At 39.3% G+C, this 12285-nt stretch overlaps 1 protein-coding gene across 15 annotated transcripts in view; it reads left to right on the forward strand.

Annotated features, from left to right (window-relative positions):
* The window catches only part of STAT4 (signal transducer and activator of transcription 4), a 113306-nt gene that overhangs the window by 22577 nt on the left and 78444 nt on the right, over nt 1-12285 (forward strand). For 10 of the 15 annotated variants that reach the window (XM_049615290.1, XM_049615292.1, XM_049615291.1 and 7 more), the window contains 2 exons: nt 3074-3202; nt 4494-4638. In XM_049615290.1, coding sequence (XP_049471247.1) covers nt 3075-3202; nt 4494-4638 — 273 coding nt within the window. In that variant the 5' untranslated portion in view covers nt 3074. Of the gene's footprint in view, nt 1-19; nt 105-131; nt 221-593; nt 680-735; nt 963-3073; nt 3203-4493; nt 4639-12285 lie in introns of those variants that run through there. The other 5 variants (XM_049615283.1, XM_049615288.1, XM_049615284.1 and 2 more) reach the window with 5 other exon arrangements.

Consider the following 12285-nt stretch of genomic DNA (forward strand, 5'->3'; position numbering starts at 1 on the left):
CCACGGTGACCAGGAACAGGGCTACCTGGCAAGTGGGAAGGAGAATCCTGGACTAGTGACAGCGGGCATGAGTGGCCCACACAGGAGCTGGCCCAAACCTTTGGGTGAGGTTGTCTTCTTCCTAGTGAGCAGACCCTGCTGGAATTGGAGCACAGTGAAGTCTAGGAGTTTGATATTTCAGTCCTGGCACCCCTTCCATCCCAGGGGCTGGCTCACCAGGGTGAGTGTGGAGCCTCAAAGGAGGAAGCCAGGAAGCCAGGAATCTAGCTCCAGACAAGTCTGCAGGGGTCTCAGATGTATGGGACCCCCCTGAGGAAAATGATTGCGCGTAACTCCACCTACTCACTCACCTCCCGACACCCTCAGACCACCTGCAGTCGCAGGAATGATGGCGGGCAGGGGAGGGGTGGGGGGGGGGAGATAAAGAGAAGGCGCCCTACAGAGGGGCTCCAGCCTGATTGTTTCTGTTCTTTAGCATTTCTAGAATAGAGAGTGGGTGGGAACCGACTCAAGTAAAGTCCCAGAGACTCTACCACTGACGCACAGGAAAGCCTCAAGTGGGAGGAGAAATGCAAATCCCCTACTGACAATGGCGTCAGCGGCTTTGTCCTGGGGACTGTGAGGGGCGATTCTGACTTTGGACTTTGGCACCGCCTGGGGCCTGGGCTGAGAGAGCCAGGTAAGTAGGCAGATCACACCTTGGAGTTGCTTCTCCGGAGGAGCGCGGGTCAGGAAATGCTTATGCAGAATGCCGCCGGGGCTGTGCACTTGGTGGTGTGACAGTTCACTTCACTTTAACTGGTGTGAGGATGGGTTCTTCTGAACAGCGTCCGACTCCACGAGGCAAAGATGCGCTCCCGCGCAGGTCTGTGCGCGAGACTCGGGAGCTCAGCCCGCACATCTGCACGGCGGGAGGGACCGTGGTGGCTGATGCGGAGGTGTGTCCTCGCGGAGTGCTGAAAGTGAGCCCCCCTTCTCTTTCTTAACCAGCTTCTCTGAGCTATAATGTCTGACATTAGACTGAGTACACGGGTTTCAGAGAAAAGTCTGGAGCTAGGCTGGCCAGTGGCTGTGGCTTTGATGAGAGGGGGTATTTTCGGACATGTCATCTCCTTTGCAAGCTATGTGTCACGGAGCCAGCGTGGCACTATTAGCCCCCAGACAGCGCGACAAAATGCCCCTTTATCTAGGGCCAGACATTCAAGAGAATCGAGAGGCGCTCAGTTTTCAAAAGAAATGTTCTATAGTTTTCTTGTGATGGGAGACTTAGCGCTTAGAGAGTGAAAGCAAAGGAGGGGAGGATGAGTAAAGGCATTTCTAGAGGCTGCAACAGAGAAGAGGGTCCTCGGACCACACACCTTATCCTTCCCTTCTTCAGCCCTTCAGGTTCAGCTGAACCCTTAAGTTCAGCTCTCAGGAAGGTGGACCCGGGTCTTAGGAGTAATTTTTCTGACTTTGGGGTCAGTTCAGTCCAGTTAATTCTTAGTTAGAAAACAGATTGTAATGACATTTTCAGCTCATGTGCTCTCACCATTAACTAGAATAAAACAGGGATGTAGCAGGACAATGGCACTGTGGCATGGGAACAAACATCCCAGTTTTATGTGGTGTGTGTATATATGCCCAGCATCTGCAAAGACAACCTCAGATCCGTCCTTAGGAGCTGTGCATCTTAGGCAGGGGTCATTTTGCCTACTTGTTCCTCAGATGTTTGTCATTTTTAAAGTTGGGGTCAAACTTACTATCCACCTTCCCTATTCATGACAAAATCAGGATTGCCACTCACTCTGCATTTAACAAGCACTTACTGAGCCCCCACAACGTGCCTACAATTGTGCGTGTAAAGGTCTTCAAGACACAAAGTGATATGAAAATAAAACATTATTTCTTTTGCCAGTTTCTTTTAGAAAAACATTCTTCTATACATTTAGATCAGAGAATCTGAATTTGAATTGTTCCATTTGAAACCTGAGGAATATGTGTATGAAGTACATGAAATTTATTATTGTGACCTTCGGTGAGCAAAAGGAAAACTTACCTACAAGATAGGCCGAAATATTATGGTGGTTAATCATGTAAAAGTTTTGTTCCTTGATCTAAAATTGCCGATAAAACAATCAGAACTTTTGACTTTGGAGCAAGTAAAGTACTATAACTTCAAGACGTCATATTAATCTCCCTGAGTTAGGAAATGTCTAAAGCTTCTAAACTGGCCAGCGTAGGATAACATAGGGAAACATACTTTTGTTTTGTGACGGGCTGCCACATACATCTCAAGTGTGGTTTCTTCCTCCTTAAACAACCTGAGGGTTTAACCACTGTCAGTGGTACATCAGAGGTGAATTAAAAGTAGACCTTAAAAGCTCTGCCCATTCATAGTGTATCATCAAACAGAGAAATATAAATATGCATTGGTTCACAGATATTTTGAACTGGAAGAATTAGAGCCCATGAAAATGCATACATGAAGCTCTTCATAAAAGCTAAGACCAAATTTGATCAGAAGTCTGGGAATAGGAAGCTGACTCTGGAAGCCAGACAAATCTGAAATAAAAGAAAAAGGACTGGGCAGCTCGACACGCAGGAAGCTTTTATTGGGTACTCCTCATGTAGAAAGCCCTAAGAAGGTCTTTGAAGGTGCAGTTAAGTATGTTATTTGCCTCAGGCTGCTCAAAGTCAAGAGTGCAGAGGGATCAAGTGAGCTTGCTGAGAACACAGATTTGCAGGACAGAATGGGGGTAAGGTGAGGAGTGTTGACAGGGAATGAAATCTTTCTGGAGAAAGTTCTGGAGTTCCTGTTAGAGCAAAGCAGGACATGGTTTGGGAAAAGAGAAAGAATCATGTTCCGTGCATTAGGGATGACTTGGGAAAAAGCTGAGAATTGCTTTTATCTTTGGATTGAAAGCATTTTCTCTTTACTGTTTTCTTAAATAAGGTGACTATGAAAGAAAATTTTTTCACCGGTTACTTAACTAATGGACAACATCGTCTTTGTCTGAAATCTAAGGGGAAAAAAACACATGTACCACAGTTACTAACATTTGTAAACTTTAATTTTACCCTTCATTTATAGCATGTCTCAGTGGAATCAAGTCCAACAATTAGAAATCAAATTTTTGGAGCAAGTAGATCAATTCTACGATGACAACTTTCCTATGGAAATTCGACATCTGTTGGCTCAGTGGATTGAAAATCAAGACTGGTAGGACCAAACATTATTGTATTTTCCCTAGAGGTTGATATACAAATGCCTTATGCTCTATCCATGTGGATTTATTCTATGATCTTTTTTTGACTGAGTAGATGCATATTTTTCATCAAGGATTTGGAAAGCTTCCTCTGAGGAAGAAAATCATCATCTTTTCTGGTTTCATCTGTTGTAGATGAAAATTTAATGCTTCTAGTGCATTGGGTTTTTTGGTAAGCCCAATCCCAGTAATTCCTAACTATTAAACGGCCAAGGAATAAAACTATTGTTTACATCAATTTTCAACACAGACTCCATGTAAATAATTGTTTTTTATTATGTTTTACAATCATTCTTTAAAGCTCTGTTTACCTTGTACAGTTATTTTTTTTTTTGCTTTGAATAGTTCTCTTTTTTATTGTGAGAAAATATACATGACATTTACCATTTTAACCATTTGTAGGTATACAATTTTGCGGCATTCGGTATACTTATGTGGCTGTACAACAATCACCACCATCCACCTCCAGAACTTTTTCATCTTCCCTAACTGAAACTCTGTCCTCATTAAACAACTACTCTTCATTCTCTGTAGCCCAGACTTATCAACCACCATTCTATTTTCTGTCTCTCTGAATATACTACTCTAGGTACTTTATGTAAGTGTAATTGCACAATATTTGTCCTTTCGTGGCTGATGTATGTCATGTCACATGTTTTTTCAAGGTTCATTCATGTAGCATATATCAGAATTTCCTTCTCTTTTTAAGGCTGAATAACATTCTATTGTATATATAAGCCACATTTTGTTGGGTTATTCATCTGTCAACCGACATTTGAGTCGTTTCTACCTTTTGGCTATTGTGGCTAAAGCTGATGCAAACACTGATGTACAAATATCCGTTCAAATTCCTGCTTTCAATTCTTCTGGGTATCTACCCAGAAGCGGAATTGCTGTATGTAATTTATGCTTATGTTTTGAAAAATCTCCATCCTGTTTTCCATTTCCACCAGCAATGTGCAAGGGCCCCAGTTTCTCCACATCCCCACCAACACTTGTTATTTTGGGTTTTCAATAATAGCCATCCATTTAATAGGTATGAAATGGTAGCTCACATTTTGATTTGCATCTCCCAATGATTAGTGACGTTGAGTATACTTGGATGTGTAAAATTTAAGTTTTAAAAGCTTTTAAATGCTTATCACTGTGGAATACATTTATCTCTCTTTAAAACTAGTATGGTAAAGAAGTAGACATTTTACTGGACGTTGTTTCCTGCTGACTAATAACACTTTTGTTTTTTAGGGAGGCGGCTTCCAACAATGAAACCATGGCAACAATTCTTCTTCAAAACTTGTTAATACAACTGGATGAACAGTTAGGTCGCGTTTCCAAAGAGAAAAATCTGCTCTTGATACACAATCTAAAAAGAATTAGGAAAGTCCTCCAGGTGAGAATGCATTCTACTTTTTCAAAAATATTTGGATTTCTGTGTCTTAAATTCAGCTAAAAAAAAATATATGTACCCTTATAATATTATTTTCAATTCAGATTTAAGAGGGAAGATTTGAATTCTCTTACCATTTTACATTTTAACTAATGTGTGTTTTTCATGAAATTCTGAATCTGAAATACACTATAAGTGGGAGGGTGTGTGTGATTCGCATGTGACTATTTACTAGTTATGTTCAAATTTGACACTCCCCGGAACAAGAATTTGAAAGACAATAGGTTCATGGCTCTCCCCCAGTCCTCCCTTGCCTTTCTCTCTTATGTAACAATTTAGTTAGTATTGTTCTCATTTATAGATAGAGGTATCGTGGTTGTATGTATCTTTTCAGATTTGGTTCAAATCTCACCTCCTCCAAAAGCATTCCTTGGTACTCTCTAACCCCTATCTCTGGCTTTCTAGCCTCTAGCTCTCCAAAGGCTCACCCAGGCAAATATGTGTTTGTCTTCTCCCCAAAACTGTGGAGTTTAGTATTCACCTTTGAATTCCCAGTGCCCATCACAAGACTGGATATATAGCAGGTGTGTACTATTTGTTGATTAAAGGTATGAATGAATGAAGGGAGTGAAACAGGGATCTAAAGAATTAAAGGCAGGCTAATACTGAGTTAAACCCAGAGGTGCTAACACACATAACAAACTCTTAATGTGAACTGCTGTAATATTTCCTGAGTGTCTATACAATGTATTAAACAACATGAAAAATGCATGTGCCATTTTTCAGTGAGGCATTCTTAAAATCCCAAAGTTCCGATGAATATGTTTTTAGAAAATTTCATCTAGGCTATAAGAAAAATGTGCTGGAAGTTATTAACGCTTGTAGGAAGGGCATATACATTGTTTTTCCTATTGTTTGGATTGCACTGAGCCAATTTTGCCCTTGTAATGCCCTACAAATTTGCAAGACACTCGGCCTAGGTAGGAAAATAGCTTGTTGCCAACAAAACAGGATTTGCCACAGCATAAAGCAAACAATCTCTTACAGAGATAAGACAGTTAACCTTGGCTTCATTAGCTTAGTGCTGTAATCAATAAGCCTAAAACAGAGGTGGGCATACCATTACCCACAAGTCAAATGTGGTCACTGCTTCTTTGGAGAGCCCATGACTAAGAATTGTTGTTACATTTTTAAGTGGTTGACAAAGAATTAAAAATATTAATAAGTTTGTGACATGGAAATTCTGTGAAATTCAAATTTTTATATTTTAGTGGAAATAGCCATGCTCATTCATTTACATATCGACTATGGCTGCTTTTGCACTGCAGTGGCACTGTTGAGCAGTTGTGACAGAGTGACCCCTAAAGCCTAAAATCAAAATGTGTATGTGTAGTGTGTGTGTGTGTGTGTGTGTGTGTGTGTGTATCAATAACATTTATCTGGTCTAGAAGCAAAGGTCCTACAGGTCACTTTGCTAGAGGGACATAGATGGATAAAATGGTTGAGGCATGGTCTTTGGAAATTCTGAAATTTGAAATTCTCAAAATGTGACCTTGGGCAATCACTTAATCTTTCTGAATTCTCACATCTTTTCATGTAAATGAGTATGATCTTTATTTACTTTTTGGGATTGTAAAGAATATGGGAGTTTTTATTCTGGCAAAATAAATAGGCTTCCAATAAAGGATTTTTGTTGTTGGTAGAAAAAGAACAGGATTTTCTTAGCATAAATGAAGAGTAAATTTAAAGGCCATCTTTTTTGGAGGGTGGAGATAAGATTTCGAGGGAATTCAAGAACCTGCAATAACTCCCGTTCACATTTCGACTCAAGCACAAACTCTTCTGCGTATGTCACTGGCCTTCCAGCATCTTCTCTCTGTAGACCCTTCCCAACAAACTGCTCCAAGCTCCTCAACATTCCTGTCTCAGAAGAATAAATCTTCTCCTTGTTCCTAAACACACCAAACTCACTCTCGAAAGACTCGGAGCCTTCGCTCATGACTATACCATGGCCAGGAATGCAAAACCATCCCTCTTACTGCAGCCCAGTTTCCAGTGGTTCCTGGAGGACCTATGGATGTCCCAGTGCACCAAGGAAATCTTCACCACCTTAGCCCTTATTCTCATCCTTCATGGAGCACAGGTGGCAAGATAACCAGCATCTCTTCTGTGCTGGATGTGTCTAAGCAGGTCACAAGCTCTTTGAAGTAAAAGCCTGACCTCCTTTTTTGGCCTCTCTTCTCCCTCTGGTACCCACTGTGGTTCTACTACAAACTAGGAACTCAAAAAACAGTTGGGTTGGTTAAGATATTTTGAATTGACAAAACACTTGCTCTTTCCTTCCTTTTATAAGTGATACTTATTGGGTATTTGCATTAATTCAGAATACAGTAAAAAATAGCAATAAAGAACATTGTCAACTATGGTTGTAGACTTAAACCTGCATTTAATGTTTCTTTCTAATGTATCACATTCCCACTATGGTTTCTTTTTTGTTTTTGTTTTTGACAAGTCTTTTTGAGAGAACAATATCCCCTGCTTCCCCAAGAATTAAAAGAGAAAAAAACCTCCTATCAAAACACTGTTGACACTGTGCTTATCTGGTTTGAACATTTTCATCCTCTGATATTTCAAATACAATCCGTTTAAACAATTATAGCAAAAAAGCACAGATGATACAGTTCCAGGAGAATTAAACAAGTATAAGGCAGATTTATTTTAGTTCTTTACAGAGCAGCTGAGGTCTCCAGTTTCCATATTTTAATTTCCTCTGAGATGGGAAGCAGTTGAACACTGATGTCCAGCTCACCTTAGCCCCTTTAGCGGGAAAGCAGTTTCAGGTCAAGGCCAGGAGCAAGGACTGTCCCAGGTTGCATCTTGACTCTGTGACTTACTTGCTGCATGGCCCAGGGCAAGAAGTTTACACTCTCTGGCCTCAGTTTCCTCAGTAGTGTGAGCAGAATCACACTGGTATGGACCCCAGGGGTGTTAGAAGCATTAAAAAAATTGTAAAGAATGTGGTAAGGTCAGGATTTGCTAAAAACAAATACCTGCCTTAGATATTTCAAGAATGCTTCACCATGTTCTTGGGCCTTTTTTTTTTTTTAGACTTTTTTTAGAGCAGTTTTGGGTTTACAGAAAAGTTGAGCAGAAAGTACATACTCCCTCTCTACCTGCCTCTCCCCATTTCCCCTATTATAACATCTTGGATTGGTGTAGTACACTTAGTACATTTGATGAACCTATTGTGATATGTTACTATTAACTTATGGTCCGAGATTACGTGAGGGTTTGCTTTTTATGTTGTCCAGTTCTATGGGTTTTGACAAATGCATAATGTCATGTATCCACCATTTCAGTTTTACTGTCCTAAAATCTCTGCTCTATTAGTTCATCCTTCCCTCCCTTATCCCAAACCCCTGGAAACCACTGATCTTTTTTTTAGAGTTATTTATTTATTTATTTATTTTGAGAGAAACGGAGACAGCATGAGCCTGGGAGGGGCAGAGAGAGAGGGAGAGAGAGAGAATCCCAAGCAGGCTCTGCACTGTCAGTACAGAGCCCGACACAGGGCTCAAACTCACGAAATCGTGAGATCATGACCTGAGCCAAAACTGAGAGTCAGACACTTAACCAACTGAGCCACCCAGGCGCCTCAACCACCGATCTTTTAAATTTTTCTCTAGTTATGCATTTTCCAGACTGTCATATAGTTGGAATCATACAGTATATAGACTCTTCAGATGGGCTTCTTTCACTTAGTAATGTGCTTTTAAGTTTCCTCCATGTCTCTCTGTAGTTTGATAGCTCATTTCTTTTTATTGCTGAATGATATTCCCTTGTATGGATATACTATAGTTTGTTGATCCAATTTTGGCGATTACAAATAAAACTGATATTAACATTCATGTGCAAATTTTTGTGTGGGCATGACTTCTCAACACATTTGGGTAAAGACCTAGAAGCTTGATTGCTGGATCTTTGTTCTTGGGCTGTCTCCTGCAGGGCTCTTTTCCTTATTCATCTCCCTCACTGTGTCTTTTTCTGGGACATTTATTTCTCACAGTTCTGGAGGCAAGGAAGTTTAAGGGGCCAGCAGATTCGGTGTCTGATTCAGCTTCCTGGTTCAGAGGCTGCTGTCTTTTCCCTGGGCCTCACATGGTGCAAGTGAGGAGGGAACTCTCTGGCTTTTTGTAATGTTTATTCATTTATTTTAAGAGAGAAAGAGAGAGAGAGCAAGTAGGGGGAGAAGCACAAAGAGGGAGACAGAGAACCCCAAGCAGGTTCCTTGCTGTCAGCGCTGAGGCTGATGCTTAACCAATGGAACCACCCAGGCACGCCTAGGTTTTCTTTTATAAAGGTGCTAATTCTATCATGAGGGCTCTGCCCTTATGAACTAATCACCTCCCAAAGGCTCCACCTCCTAACAGCCTCACATTAGGGGTTAGGAATTCAACATACGAATTTGGGAAGACACAAATAATCTACAACAACCTTCTGAGGCACCTGGGTGACTCAGTCAGTTGAGCATCCAACCTCAGCTCAGGTCATGATCTCACAGTTTGTGAGTTTGAGCCCCACATGGAGCTCTGTACTACCAGCTCAGAGCCTGGAGCCTGCTTCGGATTCTGTGTCTCCCTCTCTTTCTGCCCCTCCCCTGCTCACACTCTGTCTCTCTCTCCCTCTCAAAAATAAATAAACATGAAAAAAAAATGCAAGGTGCTTACAACAGTGCCTGACACATAGCTATAACAACCTTCCTCTCTGTCTCCTTCAGAATGACATTTTAAAAAATTTAAATGGTGCATATTTGTTATAAAAAATTGAAGTAGTACAGGAAAAAATGCAAAAAAAAATAGGAAATAATTCAAAATCCACTGCCTACATTTAACTATATTAATATTTGATGAGTGTCATTCCAGATGTCTATACATACATATGTGGATAAAAGGCCTGGTGGTTACCAGAATCTTGGAAGTCTCCTGTGCCCCCTCTGTAACTCCACTTTGCTCTCTCTCCATCCAGAGTAACCACAAAATCTAAATTTTGCACTTGTCAGTCTCTTCCTTTTTGTTATGGTTTTACCACATAGGTCAGCGTCCCTAAACAACATAATATATGTTTCCAAGTTACTGAACCTTACATAAATGTGATCAAGTGTATTTATTCTTCATAATTTTCCTTCTTCACTTAACATGGTTCCTAAGATCCATCCATGTTGATGTGTGTCACAGTAGTTTATTTGTTTTCATTGTTATGTAGTATTCCATTGTGTGAATATATCACAGTTTATCCATTTTACTATTGATGAGCATTTGGGTTTTTTCTATTCACTATTCACTCTTCACTATTTCAAACAATGTTGGTCTGAATATTCTTGTGTGTGCTCTTTGGTGCTTGAAATGTGCATGAAACTCTCTAGGATAGATAACTAGTAGTGGCATGGCTGAATCACAGAGTATACACATCTTTAATTGCACTATAATGCCAGAATTGTTTTCCAAAATGGTGATACTGGTTTACACTCTCCCAACAGAGTAAGAATTCTGGCTCCATATCGTTGTACATACTTGTAGTGGTCATATACCACATATCAATCTGGTGGTGTATCCGTCTTATTTCTTCAGCTTATTTTTTTGTTCTTTTCTAACTTTTTATTCAAGTGCTTTATTTATGTTGAAACTTTCTTTTTTTTTTCTTATAAATGAATTTAACTCTATACCTTTTTGAGAGGTACTTTTTATGTGCTTTCATATGTAGTGCTTTTACTGTTCATATTGAAATAGTTCATAATTTCAGTATGGACTTATAATTTCTAAATGAACTTAAAAAACCATCCCACTAAAAATATATAGAAATACTAGATAAAATATAACAGACTTTTTAAAAAAGCTTTTTAACATTTATTAATTTTTGAGAGACAGAGATAGAGCATGATTGGGGTAGGGACAGAGAGAGAGGGAGACACAGAATCTGAAGCAGGCTCCAGGCTCTGAGCTATCAGCACAGAGCCCGATGTGGGACTTGAACCCACAAACTGTGAGTTCATGACCTGAGCTGAAGTTGGATGCTTAACTTACTGAACCACCTAGTTGCCCCAAATATAACAGGCTTTTAATTGCATAGGCAAGCTTATCACATTAAAAGAAATTCTAGAATCAAAAAAAAAATTTTAACTATAAAACATTGCTGTAAATAGGAACTACACTGGGTACTATAATACATTCTCAGATTCTTAAAATTCAGATTCCCAAGCATGCAGGACATCAGAAAGAGAAGTTCCCAAAAGTAGCAAGAGAGAACAAATATATTACCTACACAGAAATGAGAGATAACCTAAAAGCCCAATTTAAAACAGAAATGAAAGAAGAGTAGAATAATTTCTTCACAGAGCTGAAGTACAATACCCACCAACTTAAAATTCTATACCCAGCTAAGTTATTATACAAATTTAAAAGTTCACCATGCAGATACTACTAATGGAAATTAAACACAGATGTTAAGCATGCATGGTAAAATTTCAAAAGTACCACGACAACAAATGAAAATAAAGTGCAGAAGAAATTGAAGGAATAAAAAAATAAATATTTAGAATCTGTAAAAAAAAAAAAAAAAATTGAAAGCACAAAATGAAATATCAGAAAAAATCCAAATAATGTCTGTTAAATGTACAAAACTCATCAATTATTAGAGAAATTGTGAATTTTACAGGATTCATCTAAAAATATGAAATAACAAAAGATGATGAGATCAAATAGGTGTGCTGGGGCTGTTTTGTAGAGAAGTTTGGGGATCTTGACCAAGAGTCTTAGTCTTATTCTGAATGAAATGGGAATCCATTGGCAAGTTTGAACGGGGGTGTAACATGAATTAATCTCTGTTTTAAAAAGCTCACTCTGGCTGCTAAATGAACTGTTCTGAGTCAAGAGGAAGTTGGAGAGACCTATTAGAAAATTCATTGATTTTTTTTTTTAAATCAACATATTGAAATCTTTTTCTATTATGGTGGATTTATCACCACTTCTAAACTTCAGAAGCTTTGGCTTTATCTATTTAATATGCTGTGAGGAGCCTAGATATAAGGCAATATTGGTGGACTAAACTTTAAAAAAACAATTTAAAATACCTTTCTTTGATCCACTTACCATTTTTCATCTTGAAATTTTATGGTGTGGTTTTCTTTTTGTTGCCATTTGGTAACCAGTAAATGAATTCATCTCTTCCTTTTCATACTTCCTACCTCACTTTGTACTGGGGTATGCCTTTTATAAATATTCTATGACAATCTTATTATTTGGTCAATGCATATTGAATGAGTTCTTACTGTGTTACCAATCCCATTTCAAGCACTAGGGATACTATTGGAGGAAGTCATGAAGCTTATAGTCTAAACAATTCACACCTCCTATGTTTTGTTTTTTAACTTACAGGAGCTTCCATGGGCCTTCCTCAAAAATGAGTGTTAGCGAGGTAAGGGAAAGAAGGCATCAGCAATCTTGTCTGATGATAGAAAAAATGTGTTCAGGGTTTTGGCGTTAACTCTGTGGTTAGTAATCCCACCACCCACAGAGCATTTTTCACCCACCGGGAGAACGATTCTGTTAGTGAGAGTTTTAAACCCTGTGGGTGAGGGGGTGCTTACAAGTGTAA

Source organism: Panthera uncia (genome assembly GCF_023721935.1).
Source record: "Panthera uncia isolate 11264 chromosome C1 unlocalized genomic scaffold, Puncia_PCG_1.0 HiC_scaffold_3, whole genome shotgun sequence".
Classification (NCBI taxonomy): Eukaryota; Metazoa; Chordata; class Mammalia; order Carnivora; family Felidae; genus Panthera; species Panthera uncia.